The sequence below is a fragment of the Motacilla alba genome, chromosome 2, assembly GCF_015832195.1.
Source record: "Motacilla alba alba isolate MOTALB_02 chromosome 2, Motacilla_alba_V1.0_pri, whole genome shotgun sequence".
NCBI classification, from domain to species: Eukaryota; Metazoa; Chordata; class Aves; order Passeriformes; family Motacillidae; genus Motacilla; species Motacilla alba.
The window spans coordinates 104,609,298-104,629,394 of NC_052017.1; the positions used below are offsets into that span (position 1 = coordinate 104,609,298).

The 20,097-nt window shown below is 39.1% G+C and overlaps 1 protein-coding gene across 2 annotated transcripts in view; it reads right to left on the bottom strand.

The window, feature by feature from the left end:
* Window positions 1–17,490, bottom strand: part of ESCO1 (establishment of sister chromatid cohesion N-acetyltransferase 1) — a 33,136-nt gene extending 15,646 nt beyond the window's left edge. For both annotated transcript variants that reach the window (XR_005255682.1, XM_038126726.1), the window contains exons 1-7: window positions 17,351–17,490; window positions 14,650–14,753; window positions 14,294–14,492; window positions 12,349–13,720; window positions 11,592–11,703; window positions 10,360–10,423; window positions 8,188–8,302 (exon numbers count right to left, since the gene is read on the bottom strand). Coding sequence is in view for 1 of the 2 variants with exons in the window: in XM_038126726.1 (XP_037982654.1) it covers window positions 8,188–8,302; window positions 10,360–10,423; window positions 11,592–11,703; window positions 12,349–13,720; window positions 14,294–14,490 (1,860 nt within the window). In the remaining variant the exon portion in view is untranslated. The remainder of the gene's footprint in view (window positions 1–8,187; window positions 8,303–10,359; window positions 10,424–11,591; window positions 11,704–12,348; window positions 13,721–14,293; window positions 14,493–14,649; window positions 14,754–17,350) is intronic.
* Window positions 17,491–20,097: the final 2,607 nt, after the last annotated feature.

A 20,097-nucleotide genomic window follows, 5' to 3' on the forward strand; every position in this document is an offset into this window, starting at 1 on the left:
CTGTGTGCACAATTTGCAAGGAAACAGATCTCATGAACTTAATATTGTTTCCTAAGAGCTGAAAATATTCATAGTAAAAAAAAAAAACCTATTTTACAGAAGAAAGCATTTTGCAACACAGAAGTGTTTACAAAACATTTCTTACTGCTTCCATCTTCAAAGACATGTCTACGAGCTAAACAACAGTTAAATTCTCCACACAAGAGACATTGGTGCCATCTAAAGTGCAGGTATCAGTTTATTTCCAAGAAGAGACTAAAGGCACAACAGGCCAGACAAACTCAGAATTGAACATATCCTTAGGAGCATATCTATGGAACTCAGCCAAAAGAAAGAATCTGGGAAGTCATTGCTTTAACCATACATCAATGTACAGATCCCTACCATACACAGGAGAAACAGAAGTACACTATATGCTTTTGAATGAAAAGGGAAAGAAGAACCCAGAGGTTAGATGTGTCAAGACAGAATAAGATGAGCTTTCTAAAAGTCCAAAAATTGAACCAAACACATTTCATTTCACTTGCAGATTTCCTTTAAAGCAGCAAAACAAAGCACCCACCATAAACAAAGTAGCCACCAAAAGACTGCATTTCAATGCAGTTAATATGAGAAAGATAAAGGCAGTGCAGCTGACTATCTGATGATGAACTCACTGAACCAGATTTAATAATACTATCTTGAAGATGGAGAACATATGCCCTACACCTAGAGTAGGAGAAGTGAAAAGGAAGTGTATTTTGATGCTTAGGATGTATGGTAAAAAAATCCCCACCACTTAAATTAGAAAATCAGCTACATAAAGCAAGTCTTAAATATTGGTACTGCATTAAGTCTCATGACACAATTTCTGTTCAAATTATGAAGAAGCTAAATGTATTAAACTAACCTGTAAGTTTACTATCAAAAAAAATCTCAAGCCAAAGAAACCCTAATTATGCAGGAAGTAATCAGAAAACTCAAGGCAAGGACATCCTCAAAGCTGTCCAGCTCCCTAGCTTACCCCATCTTGCCTTGTAAATACAAATGCTGTTCTGCCAGTTTCCAGGAATAGATTAGTGCCCTAGAATAGTACTGCCATATTGTATTGTACAGTCAGACTTGACTTTCTCAGATATTGCTGGTACCAGTGGCTTTGAGTGTCACTGATACTAGTATTCTACACACATTCAGTTGTATCAATGGGCTACTCACACAGGTTAATATGAAAACACTGTTTCATAAATTATCGGAAAAAACCCATTGTAGTCTCTAAAGCAATCTGCAGCCCTAATAAATGTGGACTATAGCCTTTAGGAACTATTTTACAGTCTCCTGAAAACAAGGAAGATGATTTCTGTATAACTGAAGTACTATTTCAAAGCCACAGCACAGGACATAATGCTTTGGGCAAAAATTAAATGCAGGAGGTTTAAAACCCAACAGGGACTGCAACAACAACAAAAAAAGACATGCAAAATAAAGTCAGGAATTATGACGAATGCATGTCTGTACTTCAACAAAACATTTACAGGATGACCATTCACATCTACAGGATGGCTTTTTAAAATGATGTCATTGCATAAGCAAAAGTGGAAAGGGCATGCATCCAGAGGAAAAAAGTGGTCCCAAATCATAATACTGCATTAAAGCTTGTCAGACCTTGCTAATGGGAAGAGATCAACAACAACAACAACCAACCAAAAAACAAAATGAAACACCTCCAAAAAACCAAACCAAACAAAAAACCCCAAACTAAACAAAACCAGAAACAAAACAAAAAACCTGAACCCCAACAACCTAGGAGCACCTTCTGTACTATGTATGAGAGTAAATATAACAGGGATTTGAAAGTGGAGGGGTGGAAATCTTCTCAGCAAGAATCAGATACAGAAAAATAAAGTGCTGACTTGTCACAACTAGAAAAATATTCAAGAGTTTTGACTCTCAGAACTTAATGTTTTTCAAAGCAACAATATTCAGGAAAATGTGGATTTTCAGGCAGAAAAAAAATGTTGTTATTCCATTTACAACTCAGTTTTCTAAACAACAATGAAGAGAAAAAAGTACTTTTACTTCCTAAGCAAATTCTGCACATGTACATGGCAATTAAGAATTCCAGCATCTCAGGTAATCCTCAAGTACAGGATATCCACTGTTTTAAGGCTAACTGTAATAGAACATTAATACTGCCTTAACTTCAGAAGGTTTCTTAATTCTGTGTTAGACAGAAAGAAAAGTCTTACCAATATCTTCTTTGAGAAGATGCATGTCTGCTGATCCTCCATATGTGCAATAAGGAAGCCTGCAAGCAAAAAAGGCATTTGGTGCCTCTGTAGGAGATGAAAAGGGGCCTTTTTTTTCTTCCTTTCTTTTCTGTCTCTTCAGTCACAGACTGGGTCACCTCCTTCTTGATTACCAAGTATTAGTTAGAGGAAAACTGTTTTTTCCTCTTTTCCTCTAGCCTTTCCACAGAACAAAGAATAAAGCCTAGCCAGAGAAACAGGCAGGCTGGAAATGAAACACAAGAAATGCAGGAAGAAACAACACAATGATTTTGGGTCTCTCTGCAGAAAATTAAAAGGTCAAAGAATGCTATTTCAGTGAAAGATGCATTCAAGGCTGAAACTGATGGATAGATCCCCTTGCTGACCAGGAGGATCAGAAGACATGTCCCAACTCAGAATAAAATCCAGTCTCCATTTTGAACAAAAAAACCCAACCAACCAAGAAAACAAACAAAAAATATCCCAACCCATCACCAGTGCCCATCTTCCTTACAAAGTTATTGTAACAAAAGGATATAAATCAATTGAAACTTTCAAAGCCGTGATACATCTAATTTTCCTTAACATATTTGAAAAATGAAAATGGAGGGTCATTATCCATCATGAAATTATATCTTCATTGGTTGTTGGCTAAAGCAATACGAAAAGCAATACAAAGTAAAAAAATAAATCTGCAATATTTACGATGGACAGGCAATCCATTCTGAACTCATATAAAAGTATTTAGCAGAAATATTACAGAAAGTGTTCTGCTGAGCACAGGTTTTGGCTTGGATAAGGTTAATTTCCTTCACAGCAACTGCTGTGGTGCTGTGTATTAGATCCGTGACCAAAACAAGGCTGATAACCCAGGGATGTTTTAGCTACTGCTGCACAGTGCTTACATAGCATTCAAGGCCTTTTCTGTTTCTCACACTGCTGTGCCAGTGAGGAGGATGGGGGTGCCAAGAAGTTGGGAGGTGACTGAGCCAGGACTGGCTGATCCCACCAGACCAGTGGGGTGACCCATGCCACATGGCATCCTGCCGAGCAGTAAGAGCTGGGGAAGGAGGGAGGAAGGGGAGGATGTTTGGAATTAATGGCATTTGTCTTCCCAATAGTTACACATGATGAAGAGAAGGCTGAACATCTGCACGCTGATGAACAGCAGTGAACAAATTCCTTATTTTGCTTTGCCTGCACGCACAGCTTTTGCTTTACCTGTGAAACTGTTCTCCCCCATCCTACTTGGGGCTGAAGAGGGAACAGCTGCATGATGCTTAGCTGCCTGCTAGGGTTAACCCACAGCACAGTGTGAGCAGCCTTGGTGCCCGAATTCCTGTAGCAGCTCCCAGCTAATGTTAAAAAGCATTCTCATCTCCCTTCAGGACAAAGGACACCAAGTACAACCCACCTGAATTTGCAAGACAAAGCTGGGTTGCTGCAGAGGAGAAGAAATGGGAAGAAGTGATAATAAGAGAGCATACCATCCCTGTAAGAAGAGAGCACCATTTGTGTGGAAGGAAAAAAACCTGCTCTCAACCACCAAAACCCCTCCCTTTTGCTTACAAGTAGTCACTGTCTCATTTTCTCAGAGCTTAGAGGACAGGAGAGAGGCAGTACTTAACTAATGAGAACAATTAAAGATTGCCTAAAAGCCATTCCCCAAATCTTCAGAGAAATTGCCTAACCAGACTATACCAGTTTAGGGAAGAAAATAGCAACTTTAAATGATTGCTACACAAGTTTCTTCAGAAATTCTTCTCATAAGAAATTACTCTTACACTTATTATTTCCACTAAGGACTGTGTTTTCACCTTAAATATTTTTTTCATATATAACCTATTTCAGTCAAGCAGGAAACCATGCTCAACTTCAATCAAAATATATGTAAGGAAAAATTCAAGCATGATATCCAAATGTGTAAACTGGATTAGCATGCATATCACATCCACATGTAGCACCAACTCAAAACCTCAGAATCAAAAACACCTTCCATCAAGCAATCCTGATCCATGCACTTGCTGATACTTATAAGGATCAACTACATTTAATCACATTTGCTGGCATCCAGGCATTAACTCAGAAGGCAAAAAAAGTTTCTGTAACTCAAAACTACCCTCCTATCACTTCAGTGATTTGTTTTCACTGTTCATTCATTTTACATGTTCTTTCCTAAAACTGATAGCTTATTTTCAAACAAGTCAACTTCAAAGGAACAAACCTCAAAATGGAACAACTATCCCTGTGCTTCATAGGTAATAATTCATAGGTAATAATTTAGGACATTTCTTTGTAGCATTAACGCTTTTATCGATTCTTATTTTTATGGTCAAAGTTTTAACCATAAAGGTCAAACAGGTCTGACAGGCAAGCACAATTTTTACAAGACAAAAACAACTGACTTTCCTTGTCTTGCTTGAACAGCATCTCTCATTTGATGAAAACTGAGAACACGTGCTTTTTCTTTCCATTTCAGAATTTAAAGGAACAGATGATTTCATATTCAAGTTCTCAAATTTGCAAATCACATTCAAGTAACTGCAAAGTAAAGAATAATTTTAGTGCATTACCCTACAAAGCTTCCTACGGTGCTTCATGCAACCTGACAACCTACCAGCTGAACATTTAAATGAAGTGTAAGAGGGTGCAGTTCACAAATATTCAGAACAGACTATTCCACCAAGCACCAAGTCACAGATATGGAACACAATGAATTTTTAGCCTTGATCTTAATTTCTTTCCCCTAAGAGAGGGGAAAGAAAGAGAGGGATTTCTTTCCCCTAAAAGAGATCATACTCTCTTTAGTCTTTGCATATCACTTCAAACACCACTGTTTTCTGGCACTGTTTGCTTTATGAAGTGTCTTGGAGCATTAGATGCTTTTCTGTTCTCAGCGAAGTTCTACGCTCTGAAGAGACTTGCTTTTTAAGATGTGTGACAGCAAGCAAACCTGAACAGAAAAAACCCATCATTTGACTTAGATTTACTTCTACAAAATGAGGTAATTTTATGTTTGAAAGCTGTTCAGATAACTGGGTGATGTGTACTAGGAAAGAGAACGGTGCAAATGCAGCTACTAAGTATTTCTTCTACAAACAGAATTTGTGTTATTTTACTTCTGTTAGTCAAATAGCCTTAAAGATTGCGAAAGATTATGTTACTTAAGAAAAAAAGAAAATGAATCTGTTCATTATAGTAACCATATGGGAGAAGAAGGAAGCTAAGATACGTCTTTAAGGATTAAATACAAAAAGCCCAAAGCATATTGTGAAAAACAAAGCCCAGTTTTACCATAACACATCTCTAAATATAGCTCAGGGACCAAAAAGATTAGAACACACAGACAATACTGTAACATTCCAAACTCTGAGCCTCAGATACTACAAAAAATTAAAAAGGACAAGTGTCAAACTTATATAAAAAAGACAAAAAAATATCAGCAGCAACCGAGCAGCAAAACAAAAATTTTGCATTATGTGACTAGTCAAATAAATAATTAGTTTTTCAGCTTTGGTTACAAAATGAAAAAAGGATTCTGTACATACATTAAGATGGACTGGCTTGACACATCTCCAGAAGAATCAGACCTCACATCGGAGAGCACTAAATTGCATCTTTCAGGCATTTCAGGTTTTTTTAAAAAGTGTAACAAAGTGCTAATTAAATGTCTCTTGCTAAGAATAAAAGCATGACTTCCCAACTTTGCTCAAGGTAAAGAACAATGAAACTGCTTCTCTTAATACACCATGCCAGAAACTTGAAATAAAAATGATTTCTAGCTATTAACTATAATTTTTTAGACACTATAAATGCTAATTTAAGTGATTTGACCTTGCGTAGTGAGACTGCTCTCCACACAGGAGAAATTTCAACCTCAGCAGTTTTTAAACCAAATTACTCATTTCTCTGTTCTCACAGGATCATTGTAGAACTACATAAACACCTTTGAAAATAATTACTACTAATAATAGAAAAATAAGCCCAGCCATTCAGAATCCACATTTTAAAAACCACAGTTTTGCAAGCAAAACTATTAATTACAAAAAGTACCTTATTTTATTATATGCATTTAATCACAGATCTTTTGAGTATTTGTAGGAAGAAAGCCTGGTAATTTAGAAGTTAATTTAGAAGCTGGCACAAACTATTCTAAACATAACTATGTCTCATCCCTGCTGTAACCAAGGTCAAGGACAGTATTTAACAAAGTGGCTTAACTAATATTTGGGTTCTTCTACGTGTTTTGACAAAAGAGCAGTTTTCCCCAAGGTAAAAGAATAACAGACCAATACTCTACCTAATGTTGTCTTGGTAAACTGAAATACAGGCATTATTAAAATTACCTTTCCACACAATAAAAAGCCTACTCTGAACCCAATGAAATCAAAGTGAATTGGATTTGTATGAAGTGCTGAAATATGTAAGATATTGTGAAGCTGTTACTTACACATTTAGAAATTAAATATCCACTTGCATTTTCCAGAAATACCCATAGAAAACCACAAACCAAGTCTCTCCCATTCTTCCTCATTTTCTCCATTGCTTTTCATCAATGAATCTTTCTTTAAAATTTTGCTTGGTAAATAGCTTTTATTGCTGTATATCTGAAGAAAAAAAATTACTCTCCTAATTCTAGCCGAATATAAGGATACTACCAGCATAATCAGTAAATTGCAAAAAAATCTCTTTGTATAATAAACATTGCAAAGAGCTACACAAGCCCTCTTCAGCAACCAAGCAGGAAGTTCTGTATTTCTTCATGTCAAAGATCCTAGCAACTTTTTAGCCAAGTTCTATCACTGTATGAGTAAAAATTAAGTTAGTTTTACAGAAATGAAAAGGGATATTCTTACAACCCTTTTGTAGTTAAGATATTTAATAATGCATTTTAATTCTGTTGGTAAAATGGATTTCAAAGAGGCAGTAATTGAAATACTTCTTAAATGTCAGATACAGTTCAGTTATCCTGTGGCTGGGCATTCACATGCCAAGATTTGTATAACATCAGACAACTGGAGGATATATTTATCACTTTAGATCTTAGAAGCTCCGCTTTTAAAATATTTCAGTATGGATACAACAGAGTTTTCAGAATTCATTTAGTTCTATTTCAGTTAATACTTTCATGTGTATAATCCATGTATTACATGAAAAAAAACCAATTTAGGAACACCTCCAATGATATATGTTAGAGGTATAATTTCATAAGAAAACTCCTTCCTTCCTAATGGCCTGGATTCCTCTCCCTCTCTAGCTCTTCATTTCTCAAGGACTATCTGACGTGTGTTATTGAAAACGCAACCCCAAACAAAATCAAAAGCTCCAACTGTCTCACAATCACGTTGTGTGATCCTACACAACAACAAACAACTGTCTCACTCCCTTCCCACTTCACATTTTCTTGTTGCCTGTATTCTGTAGCTAATAGCCAAAAGGGTAAGAATAAATAACCCAACTGGTACTACTGCTTAAATACTATGGTAAAAGTAAGTGCATGCACTGGGATATCTTCAGGTTGATCTCAGAAGAATGGACACTTAAATGACACAGGAACAAATCTATTGATACTAATTCTGCACACGATCTACCAGATGCACCTCCCCCCTATAATTCTGAAATCTTCAGAAACTGAGAATTTACACATAAGTAAAGGCATATTCACTCTCCTCCCCTATTTTCAATGAAAACCATTCTATTTAAAAACTGCAGAAATTTATTTTAACAAGAAATGTTAAACATTAAGGCTTGCTGACACCATTTTCCCATCAACACTGAATGGCAATCTAGTACAGGTTCTACTTTCACAAGTCATTTACAACAGTGATAAATAGTATGTATAAGTAATGATTTTTAGACAAGTTCGTTAAGCCACAGCATTGCAAATTTAGAGGTAATTTCTTAAAGAAGCTCTAAGCCTTACTAAAAGGGTATTACTTACTGTGATCAGCTGCTTATCACCATCTTTTCCTGCTTCTTTTAGCTTCTGAATAGATTCCTCAGATGATGGCAAGTTACTGCATTTTGATGCTAATGAAGGATTTGACAACGGAGCCCTTGAAATACAAATATATTTCATGTTAAAAATGGAACTGCTTATACACGTCATGCTAGATACTCAAAACGCTGTGATTAGTACGAACTTTACCAAGACGCAAATTCAAATTAATTAAATAAAACACAGTCCAGTATATTTTAACATGCAAATCAAATGGAAAAATAAGGAAATAAAAGGATTAATCAAAAAACACAGTTTGCAACCAGCCTAATTACAAGGGTTTTTTTTCTTTCTGAAAAAAAAAAAAAAAAATCAAGTGCGTAGGCTGGTCTCAACCATTAACACCAGCATTTAAAAGAGGCACAATCAGAGCATGACCAATAGTGCCTAAGGCTATGTATTTCCAAAGTAGGATTTAGGTATCATACATTAGGCTGCTAAAGCAGACCATATAAATATATTCCCACAAATCTAAGTCAGATGTTAAATCCCTACAAATAAAACTTGTTCTCTTCTAACAGGTGGCAGTGAAGGGAGTAAGACCCAAGGAATAAATGCATCGATATCACTGCAATCTTACTCAGTTTAAACTTCTCCTCGTCACAGCTGAAAGAAATGCTGGAAAATACAATAAACTATCAGCAAAACCATTCTATGAATTTGCTTCTATATTCAGGGGAAAACAAATGACATTTGTTCCAGGTTTGGGTAAAACTCGTAGAGATTGCCAAAGCAATACACACTCAAAAATACACGTATTTCAACTAGGTATTTACATATTTTTCTGTTTCTGAGCAAACTTAATTGTGGCGCCTCCTATAGCACAGGCAGCAGGTTAATCCAGTGAGATTTTTAAAAAATTAACTCTTGCCAGACATTTTTAAAACAGCATTTTGTGCCAAATCAGGGTTAATTTTTTTATTCCCTTCATGTGCCCTGAAATTCGCCTCATGTAGCTATCTCAAGGTTTGCCTTTTCCTACAAAGCCCTAGAGAGAGCTACACGGTAGATAGGCACACAGGTAACAGATTACTCTGTTATGGCAGGATTACCACAGGAAGAATGATAGCTTAAATCTTGGATACCGTATGGAAAGCAGGGTAAGAAAAGTCTCAGAATTAAAATATATATCCAGATAATAGCAAAGCAATACAAGCTTGTTCAGGTAATAAAGGTAATAAATTTAAGTATATACCATAAACCTGCTTGGCAGTTGAGAATAAAAATATAAAAAATCAAAGTTATTGCAGTGCTTATCAATGCATTTTAAATCACTCATGCAACTAGTTTGCATCTACCTTACCAACCATCTTCTGTGAAGTTCCATAGTAGTACAGTTTTTCAACATGTACAAAAGGGCTGGTTAGTCAGAATTGTTAATCTGGCCTCAGAGAGATGTACTGAAAATGGCCTGAAACATTTCTTCTTGTCCCCATTATGAGTATAGAAAACAGTAACAACTCACTGACCACTGCTGCTGCTCAAAGTAACAGGTACAAAGAAATTTGTGTCTGAAGCTTGTAATTGGCTAAAACCAGAGCCTATGTCAGAACTGCTCAAAAACAGTAACAGTCAATGTGATTATGGCTAACATACAAACTTGAACTGTAAGACAAATTTAATACTAAGAACTTATTCCTTTTAAAATGGCTGCTGATACCTCAATTTCAAAGCAATCACAAAATTCTGAATTAAATCCCCTCCTCCTCACCTAATAAAAAATTCACATGTACAACACTCCCATAGTACAAGGAGTAGAAAAACTCCTCCAGATGTAAGTGAAATAATTCAGTACATTAAAATCACGTGGGAAATCCTTCCCCTACTCCCTGGTTCTCATCTGATTTGAGAAAGAGACCAGTATAAATGTTTTCCCAACTCTGTTAAACAATACTTTTTGAAATAAATATGCAGCAACAAGTATCTGAATTATTTTCTTAGCAAAGCAAAACATCCCTAAACAATGGGATAAAGTGAAAGTCTCTTTCTACAAAGGACGAGTCACTTATTTGAAACTGAAAACTGAGGCTGGGAAAAAACTGTTTTATAATAAATTCTCTCATAACTCTATCCATGCAAGGTTACTGTAATTTCATAATGTATGAAATACCATACCTGTTCTCAGATTCAGAAGTTTGACTCGTAACTGAAGTTTGCATCAACTGCGTGGGAGCCAAATCTACAATCAATCAAAGATTATAACTTCATTATAAAGTTTTTAGTTGCAAAGGAAACTTGAGTTACACAAACAGAGATCTTCAAAAAACATATTCAAAACAATTTTGCAATCTGTTCATGGCCAATAAAAAATTATTCAAATTTGAGGCAGTATTCGCATGTTTCTCCAAGTATACTCAAAAAAAAGGGCATTTTTCTCCAACATTTTGACAGCAGTTCTGCAGGACAGTTTGCCAGAAGCTAAACAAGGCCAGCAGTTAACTACACAGGAGTTTAAATACGTTTATACTGACACACATATAAAATGCTGTCTGTATTTTATTAGAATCATAAATGTACAGTATGCTCCCATCAGAGGCATGTTCTACAACACTTAAGGAAAAGAAACAATCAAAAACAGCAAAAGAAATATTTTTTTTTTAATTCTGTAACAGAAATTAAGAATATTTACCCTTCAAAAGTATCCTACAATGACAGGGAAAAAAACTCCAACTATTTAGTACAGCTAAATAATAAAACAGTACACTCAAACTAAGGTTCAGGTTTAAAAAATACATGATAATCCCAGAACAAACCCCTCACCACTGAGAACAGTAAAAAAAAACGAAAACGAAGAGACAACTTAGTGATTTATTGACAGTATTTCTTAGTCAAATGTACTACAATCAAAATATTCACATCACACTCATCATAAGCTTTGACAAACTGCATTCACATGCTGATAAATGAAGACTACATAATAAAAACAGGAGAGTGATTACTCAATCAATAATTTGGTTAAGATCAAGTAGAAAAATTTAGAAGAAACAAATGCAGATACTTATTCAAAGGAAACAGAGCAGAGAATTAACACAAACCAAGCCAAGAGAAGAAGCCAACGGAAATATGCAAGTTTTACTGCTTTATTACATGGAAAAGGAAAGAATTTGGTTGGGTTTCTCCTCTTTCCTACTCCACAGCCCAGAGAAGAAAGCACATTTCAGTGCTACTCAAGTGGCCCTGGGTGTGACACAAAGCAATACAAAACACCCTGATCAAAAGTTCCAACTCCTGAAGTTTAGTTCTGCACCAGCTACGCCTTACTCTGTGAACCATTCCTCTTAAAAGGAGACTTATCCTTCCCACAGAACTGATCAAACCAAGTGAAGAAATCTGTAGTACACAGTTACCTTGAAGTTCACTTTCTCTGGGTTCTTTTTTTAGTTGTTTTGGTGGTCTAGGAGCTGTAACACACTTTACTGGAGAACTTTCTGGACTTGATTCCAAATGTAATCGAAAGTTCTAAGCAAAAGAGAAAACATTCAATTAAAAATGTCCAAATTACTCAGTGCCTTTAACCTATTAATAAAATCACTAAGTGAACTAAGTATTAACATTTTGAATACAGCATCAGTTTAATGTTAATTTAAGCAGACCAAATGCAACTTATTAGCTAGTCTATATTGAAGTTTGTGATACTAATTTCAAAATAATCTTTTTCATTTTATGAATTTTACATATAAGCTTGTAAAATATTTTCTATAGAACACAGCCTTAAAATCCGAAATTTTAGTAGAAACACATTCAGATAAGGAAATGAGAGGAAAACAAGTTCATTTACTCCAAAGGTGTAATACACCTTTACAAAACAAAACATCTAGAGAAGTTGAAGTGTCCATATCAATCCATACAACCTTTGGCTCCAGCACAAAATTTTATTGATCAACATTCAGTTAACAACAGAATCCAGGAGGGTGGAATCAACTAATTTTTCAGCTCACTATCACCCATCTATAACAATACAGCAGTAAATCTCTAATACATTTGAAAATTTTAAGTTACTGTGAAAGAAAGCCATTGTTAAAACAATTCTGAGCATGAGATTCTCAGAAAACAGAATAGATTTAGAATACCCTCCCACTATACACCATAATTAAAATAACTTACCTCATCTGGTCTTGGCTCACTTAAATGTTTTGTCAAGTTAGGCAACAGACCATTTTCTGCACCTTTCCTTGGGGGCTGTTTTGTTTCTAATGTCACTTCTTTAGCTTCAGCTCTTTCAGATGAAGGAGGTGATTTCTCCTGTGCACAAGTTGTACTTTCATTCTCAAAGAGTCTTGTTGACAGCTTGCCTTGTGCCTTTGAAAGCTCTGCTTCTGCAGCCATTTGACTTGCCTCTGAAACTTCAGGGAAATCTTTTAAAAAAGGAAGCTTGGGGACATTTGGAAAATTTGAGTTACTTTGCTTCACATTACTAGCTTTCAGCAATTTAATTTTGGTCCATTTAGAGTTTTTGTTTGAGGAGTTATTTCTACCATTCAGAGTGCATTTGACAGGCATTGCTTTTTTACTAGGGAAAAACCGTTTGCATTGAGTACTTTGACTGGGTTCTTTCTGAGTAAGCATTTCACTTTGCTGTAACTGTGTGTCACCGTGCTTTTCTTCTGCTTTGCTGTCCTCTGCATTAGGGGAATCTTTTCTCACTTCTACTGTATCTGACTCAATCTCACCAGCAATTTCTTCACAAAGTTCAAGAATGCTCACCCTTTTGGATTTTGCATCGTTCTCTGGTTGATCAGCCACATTTGTCTCACTTACAGAGACAGGCTGTGAAGTATTTTTTGGTTTTGTACTGGGTTTTATGTTCTGATGTGTTTGTTGCTTTTCCTTAGACGCTGCAGAATTTGGCTTAAGAGAATCAGCTTCCACTTTCTTTGCATTACTAGAGTTAGGAGATATAGGCCCTGTTTGGTCTTTCTTGACTTTCTCAAGACTCTCAGCAGGACATGACGAGGACCCTTGAAGATTTTGTTGAAAGCTACTGGAATTAGCCTTTTTATTGTCTGCTTTACACTTTTTCTCTTTCAGAGAGCTGGTCACTCCTACACGTATTTCTTTATCCTCATTTGTATTGTTTGGCTTTATCTTTGTGTTTTTCTGCTCCGTTTTCCCTTCAGCAGATTTCAGTGGTTTTGCTGCAACACTGTGAGTGTGTTTTTTTGCCTGGCTACTGTGCTTAACTTCTGTAACTTTTTCTTCTTTAACTTCTCTGCTGCGCAGGGATCTTGCTGGAACATGCACATGTGTTAACTGCTGCAGCCTCTGTGATCTCCTCATTACTGGCTCGTTTGGTGCAATTAAGCATTTTGACTTAGGAATTTCTTGCACAGATTTTTTCTGGCATACCTCCTTATTTTTTGCAGATTTAGGCTGCTGCTGTTGAACTGTTTTGCCAGGTATTGTTTTATTATTTGAGTTGAGTGCTGATGATCTTGTAGTCATGCGTGTTCCTACTTCAGGTTCATTGGTGTTATCACTGAAAGAGTCAAATAATACTTTTTTCAGCATCCAGAAAGTAGAATCTGTCGTAAGAGTCTTTTCATTCCTCCTCTGCCTCTTTCTCTTCTTTTTTAAAAACACTAGATCTTATACTCTCAGTATTTTTGGAAGAATTTGCTCAAGAATTATCCCAAAAAGGCATTCACTTCCACCTAGTTACTCTTAAGCGTTGTATTTAATGTTTTTTTATGCATGGCAAGACTGAACTATGAACCCCAGATGAATACTTTGTAACATTTCTAGCGGTTTTTAATCACTGATGCTTGTGACTTTTAAATGAAGTATGAGTTACATACATATAGATATCAGATTTATTTTTGCTTCTGAAACTTTTCTGAAGGAGGTCTTTCTGGATTTCAAGGCACTTAGATGGTTCCAGAGAAAAATCATGTAGCAGTCAGCATACATAACTATTTAAATCTGATCTCTCTTCTAGCACTATTTAACTATTCACTGAGTCTTTAACTCAGATTCCCACTGCTTAGATTGTTTCTGCACTAATGTAGTCTATCAAGATAACACAGAATTATGTAATTTTTTTGTCACTGACCTGTTTGGTTTGTCAGAGGTTTTGAGCACAGCCTTCTCCTGCACTGCACACTGATTGGGCTTTGATTTATTTGAGCCATGTTTTGTATCTGACACTTCTTTTTCCTTCTTTGACAAAGACGGTTTGCTGTTCTTGTCCAGCTTTGGACGTTTAGCAGAAGGTTCTACTAACGTAGACTTCCTTTTCTGAGCTGCCATTTCTGTAAAAAAACAAGCGACTCAGCTTTTAGACTCTTTGCCAAATATCGTAACTTTTCATTTTTATATATTCACTTTCCTTTTACAGCCAGATCATGCTGTGATCAGAAAGGAAATCATTAAAGCAATCTCAAATCAAATGACACTCATTTTACTTACAGGTTTTTACAAGAGGCAATCGATGTTTAGGCCAAAGTAACTTATCAAGGTGTGACAAGAGCATTCCTTATGCATATGCTTACAAACAGGATGTTTCATGCCACCTATGAAGAACAGAAAATGTTCATGCAGTAGACACTTCATAACTTCCTACTCAAGACTCTGAATTCCCACCCTCTTCCATCCCCTCAAACAATGCTTAGCTTTAGAGTTTCATTGATAAGGAAATTAAAAAACAAACCAATAACCAACCAAAAAAAACAACAGACAAATTTTATTTCCATATCCAACAATTTTTGGCACTTTGCTGTCTTAAGGGCTACCCTTTTCCCTTTTGAAATGTGGCAAGTAACAGTACAATTCAGAAGGAAGTTTCTGAGTCTTTCACCTTTTTCCAGAAAATAGTGTGCTGCTCTCTTTTAGAGCTGGCAAAAAAAAATGGGACTGCTGTCAATCTGTGCTTCACAGCAACAGGGAATAAATCCATTAGACTCAGTTATCAAGTTTTGTGGCTGCTACAACAGAACTTTACAGACATCAGCAACCACCTACAACTGCTCCTTCTAATATGACTTAAGTTACAAATCAGAGATGGAAGGCCTAGAAAGTAGCATTGTTAGAGACATTTGCCTTGGGCAGTTAAAGACAATGTTTTTATGAGAACTAAAATGATGTTAACAATGCAGAAGTTACTCTGCACAAGAGTATGAAAGCTAACAGACTCCTGATAAAAATATCTTCCCAGATTTGGTGGATCATCCCTTTCATATACATTTCCGACATGTGAAACTTTTCAGTTCCCTTATTCAAAGACACCATCATTGTATTATGGCATAGGTAATAATTGTTCAATGAAGTTTCAGCAGAACTTCCACATACCCTTTTTCAATCAAGAATTACCTATTAATTTTTGTCACTGACACACTTACAGATTATATACAGGTTTCTATAAAACTACATTTCTTTTCAAACCTTAATTGATCTGATGTTAAATCTGACGTATTTTTAAGGTCAAACAGGAACAATTCACCAGTTTTGTAACATAGACCAGACACTTTCAGTTCATTACAACTAAAGTATGACTTCCAGTATTGACAAATGTATGTCTTTCCCCAACAACTTGAAAGATATTTATGTTAACCACCTTTTAATAACTCCACATTATCCAAAAGGAAAAAGTAAACAACTGTACTTTTTCTTTTCTTTAGACTTTATGTTGTCCTTAACCTCATTTTCATTTATCCACTTATGAAAGCATTTCTATCCACACAAAACTGGCAATTTTGTTAAAAAGCTGATGAAAATCGCAGATTCCAGACACCAGCGCTGTCTTCTGACCTTCTCTTTTAAAGAAGATACATGATAAACAACCCATATTCGAGGCACATTTTTTTAATTCTACCCAGGAAAGCAATCTCTAACAGCACTTTTTGTGGTGCTATTCTCATGTCTCCCCTTAAGGAGCAGGTAGTAGAATTTGCGTGCCTACATTCTTATAGCTCGTAAGCTCCACAACACCTCACAAGCTTATGGGTTTCCACCAGTTAAAGGAAACCCGTCAGAGACGCAGTATGCTCACTCATCCTGAAAATAGCAGCCCTGGTTGCTGACTAGGTCTTTGATCTCTTAGAGCACAACATCGACCCTCAGAATTTGAGAGTATCATGACACTGTATACACCTGGACCTTCTTTGGTTTTTTCCAGACATGACATGGCACACTCGGGGAAGACTTACAAGTACAAAACTTCCCTCGCTGGTACTCCTTCTCAGGCAACTAAAAAATACTCTCCTCCCACGGAGCTCTTGAACGGTAATTTCTTTCCTATTAATACTTTGTACAACAGAGCAAAGTCTTTTCCAGACATTCCAGAACTGGCAGTCTCTGCCCTGGAGAAGTCACCCTCTAGTAAAAGGCAGAAGGCGGATTATGGAAAGCAGGGAAGACACAGAAGTGCAGGAACAAACTAGAACACGAGCAAAGAAAGGTTTGCTGCCAGAAGTACCGGGAGGGGGGGGGAGGCGGGGAAGGAAACCCCGAAAACAAACCAGAGCAAACAAAAACCTCAAACCCAAAAAATCCAAACCAACAAACGAACAAAATAGAGAAACGCGAGCCGCACAGCTTCCAGTCCTTAAAGCACGGGCTGGGGCAGGTTGCCCACCAGCTGGAGAGAGCGCGGGGGTCTCGAACCTGAGCCGTCCCGGCTGAGGGCCACGGCAGCGCCTGGCAGCTCCTTCGGCACAACTCAGGACGAAGGGAAGGGAAGGGAAGGGAAGGGAAAGGAAGGGAAGGGAAGGCCTCCAAGCGTGGCCCGGTGTCAGCCGCCCCAGCGCCCCGCGCTGACAGCCCTCCCGGGGCAGGGCCTGGCGGTGGGACCCCACTCCCGGCCGGGAGCTCCCGCGGCCAGGGCTGCCGGGGGCAGGGCGGGGGTGCCGGGATAAGGCCGGGCGCCCGCCGCGGCTCCCGCTCGCCACTCTGGGCACGGCCGGCCCGCTCCCCCCGCGACAGCGGCGGGCAGGCCCGGGGAGGAGCCGCCGCCGGGCTCTCGGCCCCTGGCGGGGGCGCGGGGGGCAGCGGGCACGGGGCAGCCGGGGGTGACGGGACCCGGCGAGACACGGGTGGAGTGGGGGGAGTGTGGGGGAGAGCAACTTCCTCAGCGCCCCGTCTCCCGCCCCGCGGTCTGCCGGCGGCCGCTTACCTCGCGAGGGTGTCAGCGACGTGCCGGCGCTGGCGGAGGCGGCGAGCCCGAGCCTCGAACCCGCCCACAGCCGGGCACCGCCGCGGCGCCGCCCCGTCCCGCCCGCCGCGCCGCGCCCCGCCCGCCGCCGGCCCAGCCTCCCCCGGCGGGGACGGGACATCTTCCGGCGGGAGACGGAACGGGGAGGGCGGGAAGCGGCGTGGTTCGCGCATGCGCAGCCGCCTGTGAGGGCGTCTGCCGTATGGGAATGTTAAGTAAGGAATGTGGAGACCGTAGAAATTACACATGCGTCTAAAGACTGAAGGGTGTGTACAAGAGCACCTTTTGACAGGACAAGGGGGAATGGCTTCAAACTCAGAGAGAGTAGGTTTAGGTGAGGTATTAGGAAGAAATTCTTTAATGCGAGGGGATGAGGCACTGGAACAGCTTGCCCAGAGAAGCTGTGGATGCCCCATCCCTGGAAGTGTTCGGGGCCAGGCTGGATGGAGCTCTGAGCAACCTGGTCTGGTAGGAGGCGTCCCTGCCCACGGCAAGGGGGCTGGAAGCAGACAATCTTTAAGCTCCCTTTCTGGCAGTGATGTCCCAGTGGCTCAGCCCTCTGGCACCGCCGGGCGCCTGAGCCTCGTCCGTGGGCCAAAAACAAGGGGGAGAAGCAGCGCCATGTGTCATGGGGCCAGAGGGGACGAAGTGATTGTGGTGGCGGCCTGTGCTGTGTCAGCGGCTGACACCTCACAGCTGGCAGCTGTAGTGAAATGAAGAGTTGACTGAAGAGTCTAACTGGGAAGGGGCCTCCTCAATGTGTATAAATATCCAAAGGGAGGGTGTCAAGAGGATGGAGCCAGGCTCTCCTTGGTTCTAAGCAGTAGGAGAAGAGGCCATGGACAGAAATTGATGCACACGAAGCTCCATGTGAACATGAGGAAGAGCTTTACTATGTGGGTGTCTGTGGACTGGAACAGATTGCCCAGAGAGGTTGTGCAGGCCCCCTCACTGGAGATATTAAAGAACCATTTGGGCACAGTGCTCTAGGATAACCCTGCTTGGGCAGGAAGGTTGGACCAGATGACCCTCTGTGGTCTTTTCCAACCTGACCAATTCCGTGTTTCTCTGATTCGGAGTCCCACCAAGTTCCTGGTGGTATTACAGCAGATGTGCTTGCAGCAGTGTTTCCTTAGTGTTTGCGGGCCCCTTCTCACAATTTTATTTGCACACACCTTTGAAATAGGTTACTCAGCTGTGCAGATGTGCAGACAGCTGCCAGCCCCCTTGGTACAGGTGTGTCACGGTGTCAGTGTATGTCACTTAGCTGTAAAGCAGGATGGATGTTTGTCTGTGTCTGGGAGATTAAAGAGGGTTCTTGGGTGTGACTTGGTCCTGCACCATGTCCACTCCTCTCTCCAGAGCACTGAATTCACTGAGTGAGCTGCCTTTTTGAGTCCATTTGTCCAGCTTGTTTTGCTTTCAGATGTCCAGCCGTAACTCTGAAGGTGCCAGCTAGCTCTGTTTTTCTGTGTATTCTGCATAGTGTTTCACAACTCACTCTGTAGCATAACCATCTATTTGTGATTTTTGTTGTGGTCTAGGATATTTCAGTCCTTGCTTGTGAAATGTTTATACCTCACCAAACCTTATGTCATGGCTTCTTTGCCTCAGAATATTAATGTATCTGACCTTGTTGTCTGCATTGGCAAGTATGAGAAGTTCTGAAGAAAAAGCTGAAGATCTGACATCCACACCACTGATGTGGCAGTCCAGCTTTTGTCACTATGGATGCAGTGACACTGGAGTTTGAATGTGTTGTGTTCTGGGGATATAACTGTGGGTTTGGTTTCCTTCAAAAGGAATCCATTATGCACACTCCAAGACCCTGGATGGTGAGTGGGAGCCATCAGAGGATTCCATTCAAAAGTGAGCTGCTGATCCTAAATAGAATACTGATAGAGAGGTACCTCATGCATACCTAGTGTGCTCCATCCATATTACTTTCCTAGGGGTAACCTGGAGTAGGTCCTACCTGAAATGCACATAAGTGTATCAAGATCTTGACATTCGGTGTCTTTGCTCTGCATGCCCAGCCCTATCAGTCTATACTTGCCAGTATAGACACAGCCTCAGTTTATTTGACTGTGAATTCACCTAGTGATGTGTATACACTACGGGAGAACAGTGTGATGAACCTCAGCCAATAGTCATGAAAGGTTTTAGAGGAAAAGGTAGTATGTGACGGGGTTTCTCACAGAGATTTCTGATTTCCTTCACAATTTCTGGTTACAGTTCTAAAGATCTCCGTTAGATCTAAAGATCTCCTTTAGATCTGTAGATCTAAAGGAGACCACGGAAGTATTTTATTATTTGGTTCTGTAACTAATTCATTTGTTAATGCCTGAAGTATTTAAAAAAGGGCTAATTTTGTTTTTATAATAAACTTTCTAGGTCTGTTTTATAATCTTCAAAACATTTTAGTGATTTCTATTGTTATCACATTTATGGGATTGTTGGAAAGTGCTGTCAAGTTTCTGACTAGCATAGATTTGTTTATTTAAATATCAAATTTATCTGGAGATACTCTGTTTTGCTTGTAAAGTTTTCTGTCTGTTTGTTAACTGGAACACGGAACTGCTTTCTTTGATAAATCCTCTTTCTGGACACACTTCATTGAAGCACAGTTTGTACTGGATAAATGGGAATTTTCAGCAGCTGTAGTTTTTTTTAAAAGCTGATAGGAGGAGATGTTATTTATAACTCCC